This window comes from Stegastes partitus, unplaced genomic scaffold (genome assembly GCF_000690725.1).
Source record: "Stegastes partitus isolate 25-593 unplaced genomic scaffold, Stegastes_partitus-1.0.2 Scaffold174, whole genome shotgun sequence".
NCBI lineage: Eukaryota > Metazoa > Chordata > Actinopteri > Pomacentridae > Stegastes > Stegastes partitus.
In genome coordinates, this window is record NW_007577905.1 from 696024 (window position 1) to 715854 (window position 19831).

Genomic DNA, 19831 nt, shown 5'->3' on the forward strand with positions numbered 1-19831 from the left:
TGACAACTGGCACCCAGTACGAACCAGAAAAACACTCCATCCATTTCTTCAAGCCTGTCACGATTCAATATATTGGTGTTGTGCAAACAAAACAAAAAAGAGGAGGTTTGAGTTGAATATTTATAACATCACTGTAGAGGAGTGTCACTCAAAACTGCCTTCATGAACTGGAGTGACCCTAATCAGGGCCACATATGTGCGCCGTCTCTTGTACATGCCAGTTGTTGCCAATGTTAACTTTCTGGTTGGCACGAAAGCCCTTCTACACGCACAACAGATTCTGCAGATTCTTTCTGTTTATACATGAATGAGGCACAAAGACTCGTGGGTGAAAAGTGTGACATGTTTTAGATTCCGCGCAAAATTGTCGTCCGCAAGAATGCGCACCACAGACTGGAAAAGTGACAGAGGGTAGAGGGGAGCTGACATGAAGCAGGCTGGCAGAGAGATGGCCGCTCCCAGCGCTTCACTCACGTCTGCTGACCGTGAAGTGACCGACGAGCTCTTGGCTGCAGCCGGGATTCGCTGCCGTGTGGAACCATGTTTGACAGATGACTCAACATTTGAAGACAAAGTCCTCAGACTCTCTCAGACCAGCAATAAATCATGTGCAATAGTGCTTCTTCAGCCACTGCCAAGCCAGAGCTTTCTAAGTGCATTAATATGGTTGTATTTACTAGGATTCCACTGTGCCTGCTTGCAGAGTCGAGGCCCAGATTATATGACAGGTTAAAGGCAAACATGACAGTAATAAGAGTTCCAGGTCCTTCATATTTTCATGGTGAGAGAGGATAGCGCTGGGCAAGCAGTTCTTTTTTTTTACTCATTGCTAATGCATACACTGGATTAACCCTCTGAAGCGTACAACAAGGGCAGCAGAGAAGAGAGGAGAGATAAACACCTGGTTGGGAACCAGCAACCTCCTTCTGAGCAAGGCAGGCAGGTACCACTTCAATGGAGCTTTTCAAAAGCAGCGGAAAAAATGCTACTGTGGGGCTCAGCTGCCAGATTAAAGGCAGCAATGCTCTTTTTTCACTCTGCTTTGACAAGAAGATTGCAGACTGCAGTCAATTTATCGTTCTTTGTCCTCTTCTGGTCCCAGAGCCGGCTCAAGAGCAGCAGGTAGTCGGATGGTATCATGCCAGAGCGCTGGAGGTTTGTATGGAGGTGAAGACAGAGGCGGCAGCTTCCTGCATGCACGATGTTGATCCGGAAAAAAGGTTCAAATTGTTCTTGCATGAAAACTCCTGAGCAAAGCAGTGTCTCCTAAAAACATCTGCTCTACAGGCGCAACAAGTGCAAATATCCCCACGCAGAGCAACAGAAAAAACACATACAAACACACTCAGCACACTTCAAAGCTGCTGATGGAATTTAGACTTTAACGAGCCAGAGGGGAGAAACGGAGAAGCACAAGGTGCATAAATGCTCCAGTCAGCCCAGACCAGACCCCTGAAAACCTGGGAGATCACAGCGGGAGAGGGGGACTCCTGCAAAGTTAGAAAAAAAAAGATTGGAGGCACACACACAGAAACAGAAGGCTCAGGAAGACCAGACTGCAGCCTGCTGTCTTTGCTCGGAAAAGAGCAGTTAGTTCGCCTTCCCACAATGCAGCGGTGCTGCGCAACGCAGACAGGAGGCGGCGAGCAAAACAACAAAGTTCACGGGTGCCTGTCTGGCAGCGAAGAGGAGACACCTCCGTCGACACAGCAGACACAACAGCAACACCGCCGACCCAAAACACATCAGAGAGAGAGAGAGAGAGAGAGCAGAACAACACAGAGGGATAAAACAAACAACATCAAACATGTGCAGCAGGCTTTGGCAAGTGCACTTGGCAGGGAGCACATGCAAGCAGGTTGATGAGCTGAGGGGACAAACATGTTATTAAGGAAGCATAATTACAGTTATAAATTTCTATGACATCTGGAGGGTAAAGAGCACAAGGAAAACCTAAAAAAAAATTAGAGCTGTGCAGTGGGGTGGGAGAGAGTTAAAGAAGTCTTTTCGATTCAGCGGGATTCTGTCTGTTTTTAAAATAGATTTACTCCGTTTGCTTGCATCCGCTCTACGACGTGTTTCAGACGAGGCGAGATGAGGTCGAATACGGAGGCTAAAGGCAGATAAACCTTTCAAATCTCTGCGTTATGATCATGCTGGAGGATATCAGCAGAGAAGCCGTCCTCAGTCTTTCTCAATCCTACAATCTACAAGAGACACTTTGATAATAATGAAAAAGTGAAGATATAAAAGCCTGAAATAACACTGAGGATAAATTTAATAAACATCCTAAATTTTGCCAGTTTTAGACGATATTTAACACTTGAGACCTTCGACTTTTTATATATATATCACTGAAGGGGAGCGATAAAGGGTCTTTTTGGTATTAGGACCAAAACTTGGGTATTATATTAATAGTAATGTCAACAAACTTCACCAAAATAACAGCTTGAAGTGACATTTAAAGCTTCCTTTTCTTCTTGCTTCCCTTTTCACCCACAAACATCTACATTAATTAACATTCAGTACGTGGGCTCAGAAAATGATTCTGGTCAGGTGATTTGGTTTTATTAGGTTGCTTGTTTGTTCCTTCAGGGAGAAAACACTGAACGGCCTGTGAGTTAGTGCCTGAAGAATTCTGACTGTGGGAATATGAAAGGTCACTTTAAAGAGGATGACTGATGGGGCCCACGCAGATCATGAAAGATGTGGCGGTGTGGCTTCACTGTGTGGGTGATGCCACAATGAATATTTAGAGAAGCGGTGAAACTTGACCAGATATCTAGAATAATCTCTCTTTTGCATTGTTCTTATGGATTAAACTGATCAGCTACGATGTTAAAACCACCTGAGATCGTGTGTCGGATGAAGCTCTGAGGACTTTGGATACTGGGTCAAGGCTTGTGGTTCTCTGTTGTGTTCCCAGGGTTCTCCAGCGAAGCAAGATGATCGCCTGTCGGGGGTTTTGGTTTCATCATATCCTGATATTTTCTAATTAGTTTCTCTTTAAACTGTCGGTTTATAAGGTGCACCAGATCAAGGTTAAGGCTCATCTAAGCTTGTAATCTTCTAATCACAAACTTTAGCCTCCAATAAGACCATACATAGGGATCGACACCTTTCTGAGAGCGCTAGAACAAAAACAGAACTTTATAACCTTCATGAAGAGAGGATTTACTGCTTTTATGATGTATTTGAGTGGTTTTAGCTGAATCTTTGATCCCTGTGTTAAGGGACTCTTTGCTGGTGTAATTGGAGTCCACTGGTCCTCTTTAGAGGAAGAAGTAACTGAAAATCAATACAGAGTTGATCTGAGTGACCACCTTGATCCCCTTGATGAAACATTTCTGTCCTGATTGAGTGATCTCTTCTAGGATGACTAAGGGAACAAGAGGTCCTTGAATGGCCTGATGACTTTAAAAATTATGTGAATTATATGCTGTGACTTTCACAGTCACCAGAATCTAAACTGCAGCTGTTCAGGCAACATATGGTGGCTCTATGCTTAACTAGCAGACTTTACGTTGGTTTGTCCCTCAGTTTGTCCCCCGCCAGTAGGTGTAACTCATAAACTGACTGTAAATTTCCAACATAGGCAAAGATTAAACGAATAGCTGACCCAGAAAAAGCACATTTTCAAGCAAACCTGCAAACGCTGGCAGGATTTGATGCTCGTCTTTGTCACATGTGACAGTAAACAGAGCGTCTTTGATTTTTTCGGGCGGTTTGCCAAATAAAACACGAATCGAAACTACGGCAATTTGTGGGAAACTTCAGCAGGCATTTTTCCAAGATTCCTGCAATCTCGTGGAGATAACAATTAACTAATTTATGGAGAATTTAACGAGCAGATAAACTATTAGAAAAGTGACAGTTCAGTTCAGTTTCAAAAGTAAGCACAGACCTGCCTGCTGCACACAATATCTCAAAGCGATGAGGCGAAGCGGGAATCAGGAAAACACATTCTCTTTCCATATCCTTATGCAGACGGTTTCCTTTTCCTCTTCTTTCATTGTTTATAGTTCTCTCTAATGTGACATGCCATGTCTTCTGACAGCTTTGTGGACGCATAAAATTGTTATTGTTTTTCTTTTTATGAATCATTACCCTTGAAGCACTTTTACAACCATTTCTTTGAGGTTTCTTTTTTTTTATTTATTGTTCTTACACATTGTTTTTGACATCTCAGAGATTTAGTTTTGATATAACCCCAAGAGTGAAAAGAAAGCGATTTGCATTTAGACAAAACAAAAAAAATAAAACTTTGATAAGTATCTCTGGTTACAACATGTGAAAAGTATTTAAAAAAAAAACACTAGAAATATAAATCCTTTAAGGAGCGCCACTGCTTCATTAACATCCAATCACACTTTAACCTCAGACTAAAACAAAAAAAAAAAAGTCATTAGCGCTTCCACATTAGAGACGTGAGGTTGAAAGAGTAGAGGCGGGATTTTAAAAGCACATTCCTCAAGTGCTAAAAGGCTCAATGCAAGTAATTTAAAACACAGGTATGTTGACGCCTTGGCAACTCTCCCACCGGCCCATTAATCCAACACCAGCAGGTTAACCGTTCAAATCTGAAGCACGCTCACACAAACGCACGCCTCCTGAAACACGCACTGCCTTCCCAGGAATGCTAAGTGCAACAAAGCAAGGAAACAACACTTATCACAGTTGGTGTTTATGTGATATTTTTCCGTTCCATCCCGTTCTGTCTCTCTGCCTTTATTCCTCGCTCCGTCTCCCTTTCATTGTGTCTCGGCCCCATTTATTACCCCTTTTGTAGTACAGTATACTCAATACATAAACAAATACAGCTGCTGCATTTCATCAAGCCTGTGATTAGTCTTGTCGACTGCACCACAGGCCCACGAGAACACAAGAGAAACACAGAAATATGCCATAAACTCTCCCAGGACGACCATTTCTGGAAACTCACTATTGTTTGTAGGAGGTGGGAGTTGTCATTATATGTTTTGGGGTTTATGCTTTGTTTTTCTATGGAGATCGTAAATTCTCCGGCCTGTAAATGTGAACGGTCTACAGTGAGACAATAAAGGATGTATTATTGGATCGAATGGGAGAAGTTTCTATCTGACTGACTCTGCTTTTCAGATGTTCAAAATAAAACGTGTGCGAGGAGAGAGATGCAGCCAGAGAATGTACGTTGTGCATGTTCACTGCATCTGTATGTCCTCTCTTATCCCATTTAAACATTTCTCTGGGTGTGTGTGTGTGTGTGTGTGTGTGTGTGTGTGTGGTAGAGGTTGTGTTACAACAAGATTGAGAGAGAGGAGATCAATGCCCCAGCCCGAGGCCCTGGGATAGTGACTAACCATCTAATTAGAGGGAAGAGGAAAGAGCCGGAGCTTTAAATGAATAATTAGTGCCTTCTCAGAGTCCAGGCCGAACAATGCAGGGAAGAGATGAAAAATGGCCACCGCACCGCATTGCTGCCTTCCCCTGATAAACCAAACCAGCCAGTGTCCCGAGGAATCCCAGGAGACTTGATACCGGCGCGACCGGAAGGTAAAAAGACGAGCAGACACTTGCTGCCCGCCTTAGATGTGTCCATTTATCATCATTCGCTTTCAAAGAGATCAGCTTCTTATTTGCCCGCTATGGTGGGTTGTCACCAAACGGTGACGTCAGCAGAAATGTGGAAACACTGACGCTTCATGCAGCTCGAAATTCCAAATTCTGTCACTTTCCTTCACATATGACGCAATATAAGAGAAAAAAAAACCCATCAGATTTTATAAATTCCCATGAGATGTTGGCATTTCATCCAACAGCACGGGGCAAACAACTTTCATTCACATGTTGAACTGCAAATTGCATGTACAGCATATAAACTAAAGAATGAATGTACATCATTTTTGCATCCATCCTGGCATAAAAAAATCTTCACTGATGCATCACAAAAGAAACTAATGCACAACATTGAAAAGAGAGGAGAAAAGAGCATTTTTCCAGACGTCCTCAGAAACATTACGAGTGTATATAATACGAGAGTAACAGCTAAAAGCACCATAATAGACCCTTGACGCTGCAGTAATCATTCCAACAGCCATGATGGTGAAGAACGTCATGGACAACATGTTGATTGGTTTCTTGGAAGCCTGATTAGTGAACAAGACATGCAGTCATTAAATAAAAAGGTGAGCATTGATGTGTGCTGTAAGATTCGCAGCAGATTTGTCCGTTAGATAAGTAAACACTGCACAGCAGGCTGCATAGAAGTATGGACAACAGATCAACAAGTGATGCCAAAATAGTGCAGAACTACAACCAGATCATTTGCAACCAGAGTCTGCACAGTGGTGAGCAGGTGGTAGCAGCTTGGTGGACATCCTGCTTCTGCTTTTGAGGAGCTATCATGATGATCTCACACAGTCTGTGGTGCACAGGGGACATTTTGGTGTGATGGTAGAAGCAACGACCCTGAGATTTATAAAAAAGTGGGAGCATGAATGTGCAAAAATAAATTTAGAGATTTAGGTTTTGGGTATCTTGAGTGGAAATGCTGGCCTGCATGTGGAACTGATCAGAAACATTTATCCTCTTTGCACTATGAACATTTCATTACTCCTTTTTAATTGAACTCAGCCACTACTTTATTTTTTAAAATCTTTTTCAAAGGGGTCCCCAAATTTGTTTTAAGTTAATCGTATAAAAGACCATCAATAAGCTGAAATATAACAATTTCTACTTTTTTTTTAAAGTGGAGAGTTTCTCATATTTATGTCTTGAATAGATGTTCATAATTCCTACAGAATGAAGTCTGTGGGTTTGTTTGATATTTGCTATTGGAGAGAAGTAGCTCGACAAAGACTGGATGGATTGCTATGAAGTCTGGTGCACACATCCACTGCTCCCCTCAGGATGAGCTGAAGACGTTCATTTTTCATTTAGCTCAGCTGTGCACCGGCTAATCGCTAATTAATTCTAACACACTAAATTAGGAAGGTGAACATAGTGAACAATATAACAGCATGTTAACATTATTGTTGTCAGCATGGTCTCTTTAGCATTTCCCCGGGTTCACAGAGCTGCTACCATGGCTGTAGCCCTGCATACTTATTTTATAACTGTCTTACTTCACTAATTAAAACTCATACCTGCTATGGTAAAACATTCTGATTAAATTAAGTGTAAAAACTGGCAAAATAACACAACGCGCACACACATGCAGGAGGAGACTAACCAGCTCTTATTGTACAACACCCAATAAAATAAAAATAATGCTGATTGTACCTGTGCAGGGCAGTGCTGATGCACATTTGGCTGTGAGCCTTCATTCATGAGGCCTAAAGTGGTTGACCTGCGATTCATCTCCTCCTCCGTCCACAGAAAAGCACTAAACAATGGCTATCTACTTGTTCTCATTAGCAAACATTCTACAGAACCGGCTGGCCTCGTAATCAATACCTTTAATTCCCTAATGGCCCTGGCTGATTTAACCTCATCCATGTTGAGAGAGAGAGAGAGAGGCAGGCAGAGAGATGAAATCTACCTGATGTCCTCTGGCTTGTTTTTCTGAGAGTCTACTCTCTAGTTTCTGTCTAAGAGTTTCCTCACAGCGACGCGGGCTGGTATTTCCCCTGAGGGCGGGTGTACGTGGAGGTACGAGAAGGTCAGAGATCAGAGATAACAAGCTCCCTCACCCACTGCACCAGGTAAAGACGGGCCAAATGCAGGTGAAAGGGGTTCATCAGTGACACAAACCATCCAAATACCGGTCCAAAAAATGTCCTCAGCTCAGTTCTCTATTGTCTTTGCTTCCTGACAAATCCAACTGTAGTAGAATAAAGCTCTGCATCTGCAGTAGAGAGTCGCATCTTCAAAATGTCTCCTCGGGGTTCTCGGGTTTGTGAACAGTTAACATCTAACGTTAGCAGACAGTTTCATCTCTGTGGTGTGAGTACGCAAGTTTAAATTAAACCTCTAAATATACTTACGCGGCACCTGTGGTAATTTGATGCATTAAACTGCTCTGAAAAGAAGTAGCGCGGCATATTTTCATATAAGAGTGTACAATAATTAATTTGGTTGCTGCAAAATGATCTCAGCAGATAACTTTAATTTATAAGCCTGGGGCGGTGAGGCCAGAAATCTCAGTTTGGTTGCATGTGGGTGCACAGACATGCAGACACATATTACACTATTTCTATCCTCATGTGAAGCCTCCATTTACTACATTCAGCTACACTTTGAACATAATTCTTATAAGGGGAGCCACATGATAGGCCTCTCAGCTTTTTTTGGTTTTGTTGGATCATGGGTTGTAAATCTTTCTTTGTTTATTTTTTCTCTTCCATTTTTAATATGCGTGGAAACGGCAAGATCCCAAAGCCAAAGCGTAACCGTCACCGCAACATGACTGACCTTACCCCATCTTCATTTCTCATAATTTGAACCTGCAGCTCACTCAAAGTCTAAATCTCTGACCGGATTTTGCACTGTCAGGAGTACAGGAGCAAACACACACACCCTTCTCCACTTAGTGATGCCTGAACCTGCCTCAGTATGCTGGTTGGGAGGGCTGGTTGTGGTGAAAGCTGGTACAAGACCACCTAGGGGAAATATTCTGCCTCTGAAAACAATGGCAGAGAGTGAGATAAATACTGCAATAACAGAACCTGAAAGCATCCCTCGCTCAGGCAACCACAACAGCCATGAGGCAGGGCTGTGGTACTTCAGTCTGGGCTTGGTTTTCAAACCACATGTCCAACTTGTCTCGACCTCTTGCTTATTTTGATTCGCACTTGTTCTTGTCGCAGACATTCAGTCTACAATTTATTTGACTTTTTCTGCCTTTCATGAAATCTTCACATACTTATTCCTCCACATTTACCACTTTTTGATCTGTTTTTTCCAAAGGCACACAATTTAGATCATAATGCCTTGGTGTATTATGTAATAGTCTGCTGTATTGATTGGTTGGAAGCAACTAGACGGGGACAAACGGAAACATTCAGGTAATGATGACGACAAGTTTTCATTTGACACCTCAGTTTTTTTGTCTGCGACCCCAGTAGGCCTGGCCCTGATTTGGACCCAGCTGACATGGTCTTGATTTAATCTAGAAACATTTCAGTCAATTAAATGAACTTGATATCCGAAGAATCACTGATTTCCAAGAATAAATGCCAACAACTCAATGGCTCCGAGCATGGTTTTGGTGTGGCATCTTTTCAGTGTATTACGGTTTTTCACAGGCTAAACAACAGCACCTAACACAAAGTATGAGGCTTGATCAAGAAGTTTCAGGACTGTGCCTATATAAAGCAAAAACTACACTTGATTTAAATATGGCCACTACCCCCTTTTAAGTAGTTTTCTTGTGCATTAAAACAAATGCTCCCAACGCTTCTACCATTTTTGGAAGCCCTGTTTTGCATCAAGCAACATCTCCTTCACTGTACCAACATGGCGACCCTTCAGCTTGAATTTCCTGTTGGCGGAGAGGAAAAAGCAGCAGGTAGCCAAACCTGGGGAGTAGGGTGGATGGAGAGCCGTGATTGTGTAGCAAAAAAGTGTGTCCGCATTGGGACACAGATCGGGTTATCTGCACCTCAGGGTGTTACAGTACAACTCAGTGTTGACCACCAGTTCCAATGTTCTGATGCCATTGTAGACTGCTGTTTGGTCTCTGGGTATTGGCTGTGGACCCAACTCTCGTTACCAGTGGTGATCAAATACATTAAGGTTTTGATCAGTTTGATACAGAATTAGTTGCTCTTGTTGCGTTTGCGTTTGAGGTCCATGGGAAATCGCAAATGCAAACCTGCAAGCAGTCAGAACAGGATTTCCAGAGAATGTTCGAAACTTGGGAGGAGTACTTAGAGTGAGGAGGATGTCAACCACATCCAAAACAGGTATGGACTTTGCCTTTTATCTCAATTGCACCTTTTACAGCTAAAGACAATGGCGGTGCCTTCAGCTTTGTTAGTATTTAAAAGAACAAACAAAGAAAAGAAAAAAACTTAAAGTTTGGTGTAAAGCAAAATCAGGGAAAAGTAAGTTGTTCATATTCATAGTGGGACACATGGACTGTTTGTACCAAATGTAATGGTAATTTCTGCAGTTGTTGATGATACAATTAAACTAGTCAAATGCCAACCAATGCCAATAACATAAATCAGGAGTTCTTCAAAGTCTTTAGGACGCATCAGCTGGGAACCATGAATGCCTGCACAAAACTTACAAACGTAGATGGTGGCACATTTTTCAGGGTAAGTGAAAACCAGGACCTGCCGATCGTGCTCGAGGAAATTACTGATATGATTTCAGGCAATCGTTACAGTCAACACCTCATAAATGTTGTTGTCAGCAAAAGAAATTAAAAATAACGTATAAATTAATTCACTAAGGGCTGCAAGGTGGTCAGTGATTAGCACTGTTGCCTTGCAGCAAGAAGGTCGCCGGTTCGCGTCCCGGTGAGGACACCCGGGATCTTTCTGCGTGGAGTCTCCATGTTCTCCCCGTGCAGTGTGGGTTCTCTCCGGGTTCTCCGGCTTCCTCCCACAGTCCAGAAACATGTTGAGGTTAATTGGTGATTCTAAATTGTCCGTAGGTGTGAATGTGAGTGTGCTTGGTTGTCTGTCTCTAAGTGTAGCCCTGTGATAGACTGGTTACCTGTCCAGGTGAACCTGCCTTCACCCTGAGTCAGCTGGGATAGACTCCAGCCCTCCTGTGACCCTTGTGGGGATTAAGTGGTGTATAGATGATGGATGGCTGAATCGACTAATTACTTGAACACGATGATCATAAATTGCAAACCTTCTACAACACCGATACCTGCAAGTAAAAAATCTCCACACTGCAATGAAACGGTTGCATTTCATAAAATTGAACAGCTTGTATTTGAGCGGGGAATATAGACATTTACAGCAACTGAGGTATGTCAGTTCCAAAAAGACTTGTGAATACTTGTAAACCTCTGACCCCCAAGAGCTGACTTTCATCCAAAAAAACAGCAATGTGGACACAGATATCTGGTCACATCCATTCAAAAGTACTTCAAGCTTGACTCAGGTGTCGCACGACTTCAAAGGGCCATTTAGCAGCGTCATAAATCAGTCTTAATGAAGGCAATATCTCATCACTGCATATTTTTCTTCAACGTGCAGCAATAAAACCCTTTTCCAAACACACAAGTACTTTGTTTTAATGTCTTCAAGGTGCGGCTGGTTAGCTTGCCAGATGGATGTGGTGCTGCTAGTGTAGAGACTATTGTTATATGATGACAGATAGGGTTAATCAGACATTCCCTCAATTGTTCAAGCAGATGAAAGTATAACCTGCTGCAAGAGAGGTATTCAAGTCATACATCAAGTAGGTTAAATGCTCAGGTGCAAACATATTGACAGCTCTATAACAAAGAAACATCTTGAAATATCACAAAGCTCATGGGAATTGTGGCTGACAGATAATAAGACTCATTACCCAACAAAGCAGGTACTGTCAGTCATAGTGGCGATGTCTGGAATAGGGAAGAAGTGCAGTAACACACTCTGGTAATGAAAAAAAAACAAAAACAACATACTGTGTGCAACTTAAGGTCAATGTTAGCAAAACGTAATGTGGGATTTAAGTAGGTTTATTGCTCACTATTGTTCCTAAATTCAATGTGTCTCATTATTTTTTGTGATGGAATTTTGTACATTGCATTCACAGCTATTATGGTAGAAAAAAAAAAGTCCTACAGTGCACAGAAACGGAGACAAAGTGGTACACATCTCTCTCTACTGCAGGAAAGCACAGTGGCATAACAAGTTTTTCTTGGTTATATGCTGTTGAGAGATGAGCTCCCAATGTGCAGATCAAAGCAACTTTGTCTTGGCAAACGCTTGAGGACTTCACCCTGACAGTTTCACTCTGTGTCAGTCAAATCGTCAAGCAAATGCATGTCAGCCTGAAGGAGCCACACCAAAACAAAATGTCTTTCCAGTACGGAACGCTCCGGGGAAGGAACCATCACGCTGTCAACGGTCAAGAATTTCTGAACATCACAAAACAGGAACATGCAGCCGGGCCATCTTTGAAATTTACAACAACGTGCAAGCATTGACTTTAACTGGAGTTTCTCCAAAATCTTAACAAGGGCGAGTGAGTAAAATATACTTTCAAACTGAGCTAATGTGTCATGAAACTGGCATCAGCACATGAAGCTTGGTTTTTGAGAGCCCCCCAGGTAACAGCTAACTTTGAACCAATAAATTTAGCTGTCAGCTCCAGTTTGCTTTTGGTGAACCCAGTGATATCGCCAGAAGTTTGACTGGTGCATTCCTCCTCCACCTTACTACATACATAATACACCTCATTCCGAAGTCAGACAGCATCAGTGCTTCTCTGCCCGACACACAAAGGGCTGACGAGAACGCATCAGCACTGCTCTGACCTACAGTCTGGGAAACAGCACATTTCACAGTAGCCAAAATACTCAAAAAAAACATCCCTATAACTTCTAAATCTTGACATTCAGTGAAATTCAAATAATCTGTAATGTTCTGTGAAAATGTTGAGGCTGGTCCACTTTGCAAGAACTGGACGTCAATAAATAACGACACTTGTGACAAGGATATGCTAAGCTGAGCGTTTAGTGGTCAGGAAATAAGAAGGGCCTCAATCCTGCAGGACATGCCTCACTGTGGACGACGTGCACTGACAGCGTGCCTTTTTGAAATGTTTAGACAATTCCACCACATGATAACTGCTGCCATGAGGGAACACTAGGATCAACAAATGCAGTGACCTACACTGTAATCCACGCTGTCAGACTATGTGTTTCTGGCCTCTTGTGACCTGCCTGGGAGTGTGAGCTCCACCAGGGTGTGTCACGCTCGCCAGGGTGGCATGACCCCAGATGACAGGGAACCCAGCTGGATAACAGATGAACCCGTTGGCAGGCTGTGGCAGGTGTCTTGGCGAGTGGTGACCAACTACCAACCACGCGACATCAAACGTAAGCAAAAAAAAAAAAAAAGTAGACAAAACGAAAGCACAGACAAAACAAAAAGCCAGACAAAATGAAAACAAAGACCACTGTTGCCCTCTCTCTGGCACACCACGGTGTTTTTCAGGCTATTGTTGCCAGCCGCAGACTGAGAACACCGACACTAAGAGAGCATCAGCACTCTCTCACTTGGCAGATGAAGCCTGCGAACGTAGCAGATTGAGAACAGGCAGTAAACGAGGTAGAAGGTGAGCCACCACATGGCCATCGTGGTTTCACAGCAGATGAGACGGAGCAGTCGTGTCTGAAAGCTCTCCGGTATCCCTGCAGGGAGAAACCGTCTCCACCGAAACAGCATGTTTTCATGACATTGGATGCCTGTTAACAGCAAACCTTATCTCCTTTTCTTACGTTACAGGTCTCTGTCCAACTTTTACGGCACAAACAGAAAGAGCAACGGTCGTCTAAGACTGTATTTGATATGGGCAAAGCTCTCAGCCGTTAGAATTGGGACACATGTTGCAAGGATGGGTTACACACAGTCCAGCCCTGGATGTCAAAAACAAGGCTGAACCAGCACATGGCAAACCAAGCTGGAACAAAAGCTGGCCTAATTTTACCAAAGATAAGGGATGAGCCCAGCTGCAAACAGAGATGGCTGCTCTTCTCTTTCCTCCTAATACACAAAGGTTTGGAATATCTGCCTTGACACACTGCACTAAATGGACGGTTGTCTGAAGTAGGTCAGTCAAAAGTCTAATGGGATACACACAAGCTCCTATACACATAATCACGCAAAAATACCATGGATACATCCATAGATACACACAGGCCATGCAGCCAAAAGGCATTATTAGATGGGCTAATGGGTCCTGAGCCATTCAAACAGCAGGCTTTAGTCAAGCATGCAACTCAGACAGGATAATGGTGGGATAGCCGGAGGGGCTGGGAGGTTCTTGAGGCCTGGTGGAACCTATTGCTATGAAAAGTCATCTTTAAGTTTCAGCTTTGCCCCTGCACTGTCTGATTACTGTTATCAACCCGTTTACCTCAGGCTGAAACATATGCTGCACTTTTCTTCTTCTGTGGCTTTTATCTGTTTTGATTTCAAAAGTACGGTGTTATAGCTAAATTCCACCCGCCCATCCATCCATCCATCCATCCCTCCATCCATCCATCCATCCATCCATCCATCCAGCCATGTATACTCGCTTATCCTTTTTGAAGGACGTGGGAAGGCTGGAGGCGATCTAAGCTCATACTGGGCGAGAGGCGGGGTCAATCACCAGGCTGACACACAGAGACAGACAACCATTCACAGTCACAGTCACGCTCGCATGCAATTTCGAGTCGCCAATCAACCAAACTCGCATGTCCCTGTTCAGAAGCTGGAGCACCCGGACAAAAAAGCCAGAGAATGCACGGGTAGAAGATAAAAACCCCACACGGAAAGGCCACAGCTGACCAGCAGGTTCGAACCCACAACCTTCTTGCCGTGAGGTGACAGCACTAACAGATAGCTAAATCCCACATGCACATGAAATATTAAGGAATGTAAAAAATCTGAGGCTGTGATACCAGATAAGATAAAAAGGTATGTATTTGGAAAAGAAACACCATAAAATAGACAAAGACAGAAGAGGAATGTGTAACCTCAGAGACAAATAGGGAAAAAAGAGAGATTAGTCAAGTAAAAAAGTTGAATTTTATTTATGATTAAAGAGGTGAAGTAAGTATATATTCCAGAGAAACTGAATAATTTGGTTTTGCTTGGCTTTAACTTTCTTTCTTTATCTTTCACATTATGTTAAATTGTCAGATTCTTCTGGTTCCTAAAAGTATGCAAACGTAATGTGCGTTGCACTTTCATGCAAACGCCAAAGAGACGAATAAATGGAAACTCTTTCGATAACCTTAAGTAAATAATTAGCAACATGAGCACATGTGAAAGTTGCATGCATGCTGCAAATCATTACATCTGAACCTCCTCTGGCATCACAAACACTGTCGGTTGATTCACCTGAGTCTGATCTCAACAGAGGTGATTAAAAAGGTGGAGGGAATGAAAGTAATGGGATTAAAGACAGGCAGCTCTTTGTAAGCATGTGCCAAGCTGTTAGAGAAGACACACAGAAGCAGAAAATCTCCCAGTGTAAACAGTCCATCACACATATTCATCCAGGAATTACAGGACAGGAAAACTCCCACACCCACATGTGAGCAAAATGTACAAATATATCTACAAACTGGTAGATGCACATAATCAGTCACATCAAAAAAGCGTGTCAAAACAAGCTGCAAAGCCAAAGGGGAAACTTATGAACACACATGCAAACACGCACACACACACACGCCGAGGCAGTGATTGACATCTTGCATTAAAGTAAGGGCAGGCCCAGACATGGCAGGAGGAGGGGTGACGGGAGGCAATTAGAGACATTTTTTAGATGATAATAGCTGTGTACAAGCCATACAGTTCATAAAAGCTATTCATAGCAGGCGAGAAGATGAGCATAGCTATGAAAATGACTGGTCCATGTGCCCATGATATGGCCCCGAGGGGAAGAGCAGCGAGAGACAGCGATAAAGGAGTGGCAAGCTCTTACTCTGGCATGTAGGGATGTCACAGTATCTCCAGTAGATCCCGTCTTCGTGATCGGCAATGTAGCACCACGGCTGAACGTCTCCATCAGGGTTCCTGCAGAGGAAGAGGGTTAAAGGTCAGCTGAAATGCAAAACATTAGCGGCGTCTCAGACTCGTACAATCTCTTGCTTTTCTTTTTCATTCATGATGTTAAACTGAATCTCTTCAGTTGGATTGCTGAACTAAAAAAAACACACACAAGGTATGTGAGACACCATCTCAATTTCTTCACCTTAAAATGATAACAGATATTCCATCACAATTAAGGCAGATTAATTGCTAATGAGACAAGCTTTTAGTTGCAGCTCTTTTTAAAAAAATATTATTAGAAAATTGTGATCTTGAAGTCTTAGATATCATGTATGAGCTGCAACTGTTCACAACAAATCTGAATCAGATTTAGAAAAGTTCTATCGCCAACTAGGTTTTCACATACAAGGAATCTGACTTAATGTTTTAGTGCACAACAGTAAACAGTCACATATAGATTTCTAAACAGTGTTTCCAGTCAGCAGGCAAATAAGTAGTGTCACAAGTCAAATCAGCAAAAGTGTAATCAAGGATCTTGAAATCACAAACAGTAATAGAAATACTTTCAGTGTGCAGGAATGTGCAAATTAATCATCTGAGAATGCACAAGGTTACACAGTGTGTAATGTACATCAGAACAGGTGTCAGAAAATATATAAGTAAATAAAAACAACAAACTCATGCTGTTATGCACAGATTCACCTTTTTTTGTTTTGTTCCCTAAAATGTATTGAGACGGGCAATTAGTGAGAATAAAGACCTTTATAGGGATGGTGTGATGTGTGGATGCAGCTGTGTTTTCAGACTTCTTTTGTCTCAGAGCAGATACAGTCAGAGGTGTGTTGGAGAGCGGATGAGGTTCAAAAAGAAAAAGAAGCTAGAGAAAGACAGAGGGGGGTAGAGGAGATGATAGTCTGGATATCAGGGCGAAAAGAGAAAAACACAAAGACAGACCATCAACCGAAAACCCCTCTGAAGAGAGCAGAATACTCCACAGTGTTTCAGAGGGAGATTATCTCAGCTGTGTCAATCATCCTGAGTAGCACCCCTTGGTGCTTGTTGGTTTGGCCCCTTCCTCTGCACTCTGGAGGCTTGACCATGCATGTCAGTCAAGGGCCAGACCAATTGGTCTGGTTGGAGGTCGGGGGGGAAGCTCTTTGTTCTGGGCCAGACACAGACCAGAAAAGGAATGGGTGATGGGGCCCATCTTTTGTCTGAGGCCGCGGCCTCTTTTGAACCTCATCAAGGCACTTTTAACCCGTCATAATAAGGCTGACAGGCCCCTTGGTGCTTTTCCTTTTCAGTTTCACTTACAAAAGCGATGAGAAGTGGGACTGAAGATAGAAATACCTAAAAGCTTTGTGCAGGCTCCATATCTCCAGGGTAATCTTCTGACTTTGCAAATCATGATCCTCATGGCAACGTCCAGATTGCTGATAGATTAAATCAAAGCTGCTAGTATCCAATAGAAGCTCGTCTTGGTTCTGTTGCAACTCTTTAAGCTCTATTTCAGGATAACTGAACTGTAAAAATACACTCCCTTCTAAGATGACATTGGCGTTTTTTTAGCCTTGGCTGTAATTGCCAGAAACCTTTTCTCTTCTCTTTTGACACACCTCATTGTAGCATCTTGAAAAAGCCCTGCAGCGCTGCACTATCCCATTTCTCCTTTTGTGTGCAAAGTTGTGAAGGGCGTTTCCATTTCTTTTCTCTTCCTATCAAGAACACTATCCTGAGTTTCCTCCTTGCTTTTTACACTTAGAATGAGGCCCTGACAAAGATGTCGTTGGAAGGATTTTTCATGGCTGAACTTGAGTTTACCCGACTTAAAGCTTTTACTCTCAATATCCAGCAGTTACTGCTCCCTTTCTTGCAGCCTGTGACAATGTGAAGAAGAAGCTCATCTTGTTACATTTGATTTATTCTTAACCATTCTGCCGTCAAAACAACCAGACATTTTCCCATGTTCAGAAGAAACCAGGTTTGTTTTCCAGGAAATCTGGACACCGTATCATGAGCCCAGATCTGTTTGTTGCTCCACCCAGATTGGTGGCAGACACCTGTTTGTTCAGCCCGAGGATACTGTTGAAAAACTGGGTCCAACCATCAAAACATTGGATTGTATACCCTTTCTCTATTTCTCTCACCTCTTCTCTATTTCATGCCTGTCGACACATAATGGTCCCATCTGAAATAAGACTCTCACAAACTCATAGAAGACACTATAAGCACTTATATAATACACTGCACTTTCTTAATCAGCCCCTAAGGAGGCAGGCATGAATTACAACCATTAGCTTTAAAAACACATCCTCAGCAGACTCCCCATCCCATGTCTGACCCGCCAGCGTCTTTGATCTGAAACCCTGATGCCCTAATAGCATTTCATTCTTCTCTGTCACACGCATACACCTGCACACCTCCTTTTAGGAGAAGCATGGGAACATCATCCGCACGGCTAAAGTGAAAAGGCAAGTCCACATGACAGAGAAACATAATCAATCCTGCCCCGAGGTGCCAGTGTGTTGTGTGAGGGGAGGGAGGGTCAAAGGGAAGGTGGAAAGCAGACAGTCTCAGATTAGCTGAGGTGCCACGGTGCAGATAAGAGCAGACCTCCATGGACGGAAATCCATTCGTTTAACCTGGCAGCACAGAGGAAACCTTTGGTCCCCGGGAGTCTGATAAAAGTTGCTGCCAGTCATATATACAAACATACACATAAATAAATATAGGTTGGTTTGTATGTGTGTGTTTAGGGTGCTGTATGGGAATTGCATTCAGTTCCATGTGCGTCAGAGAAGGCCCGCTTGGCTCTGAGCAGAAGAGCTTGTTGAAACACTCCCATACCCAGAGGTAGATCACAGAAGATGTTTGGACACTTAATTGGCACAATTACGCTGATTGACTCATTTTGCTCGAAGTGAGCCACACACACACACACACACACACACACACACACACACACACACACAATCCACACACAGAGCCAATTATAGCCACACTGCGTTTTGCCTCAGAGCCTCTCCAGTCCTGCATTTGAAGGCGAGAGTGGCTTACATCTGAACACCGAGAAAAACAGCTGTTTCTTCGCTGGCTGCTGTTCAGAAGGTTTCCTTTACGTTAATCAGAAAATTTATGATCACCTTTAAAATGCCTGGCACAGTGAAACTACACATAAAAAAAAAATCTAAAACTCATTCACGTCCAACTATGTGTGCAAATTCTGGGAACAACATGCAATAACATTTTTCACGAGATAAACTTTTAAGTGAGATTCTAGACTGAAGTTTTGTTTCGTTAAACTGGTAGACATGTTAAAAAAAAAAGAAAAAGAAAAAGATGAAAGCTAAAGTTCCCTCATTTTGCAGAATTGGAGAGGAGAAACGCTGATTGCAAAGTGGTGGTGAGAGGCTTGTCTGGATTGGGATTTGAGGTCAACAGCAGATCAGAGTCTGGCAATTTACTGCCTGAGAGAAGACTCTTTAATTGACTTGGATGATTTAGCATGCAAACTGCTGCCTGCTGCTGCACTGCATGAATGCATGTATTGAAGAGGAGGGCTTGTTGGTTGTAGGCTGATGTACAGTCTACTGTCCATTGTTGCTCTGTCTCACGGTCTACTTGTGCTAAATATGAAGTTGTGGTGTTACTGTGTCATGTGTTGCTGGTAAACACACCACTGTGTTCTGCGACTTTAAAGAATTAATTCACAGATATTACAAAAAAAGCCTTGTTCTTAACTAACCTCCACTGGAATCCAGCCTGGTGGGTATTACTTTTTGTTCAATACACGTAGGACTGAAGATATCTGCTTCTGAGATTTCACTCTGCCACTTGACAGAAGTAGTTCCTGAGGTTTGTTATGTTTGAAACCGCACAAGTTTGAATCCATGTTTTCGAGACATCATCATCATATAAAGTGGAAGCGATACATATTTGTATGCATCCAGCTTTAAAAACACACCATGTGGACATGTTAACAGTTTAAAAATGTGATTTTTACAGGAGGGAGTCTGGAAATTACACTATTTAGTGGTACCACAAACCAAATGGGATAAACTGCTTCTGGATGTCATTTCTCCCACAGACAATGTTAGCCGCTTGACAGAAGCATCTCGACATCTTGAATTGGCTGGATTCCTGGTTACATTATCACATAAGATTATCTGTGTCTTTCAGAGTTAAAGGCACAA

General features: G+C 42.7%; 1 protein-coding gene across 2 annotated transcripts in view; it reads right to left on the minus strand.

Annotated features, from left to right (window-relative positions):
• Positions 1-19831, minus strand: part of kremen1 (kringle containing transmembrane protein 1) — a 63884-nt gene that overhangs the window by 16378 nt on the left and 27675 nt on the right. For both annotated transcript variants that reach the window (XM_008279887.1, XM_008279886.1), the window contains exon 3: positions 15571-15662. In XM_008279887.1, coding sequence (XP_008278109.1) covers positions 15571-15662 — 92 coding nt within the window. The remainder of the gene's footprint in view (positions 1-15570; positions 15663-19831) is intronic.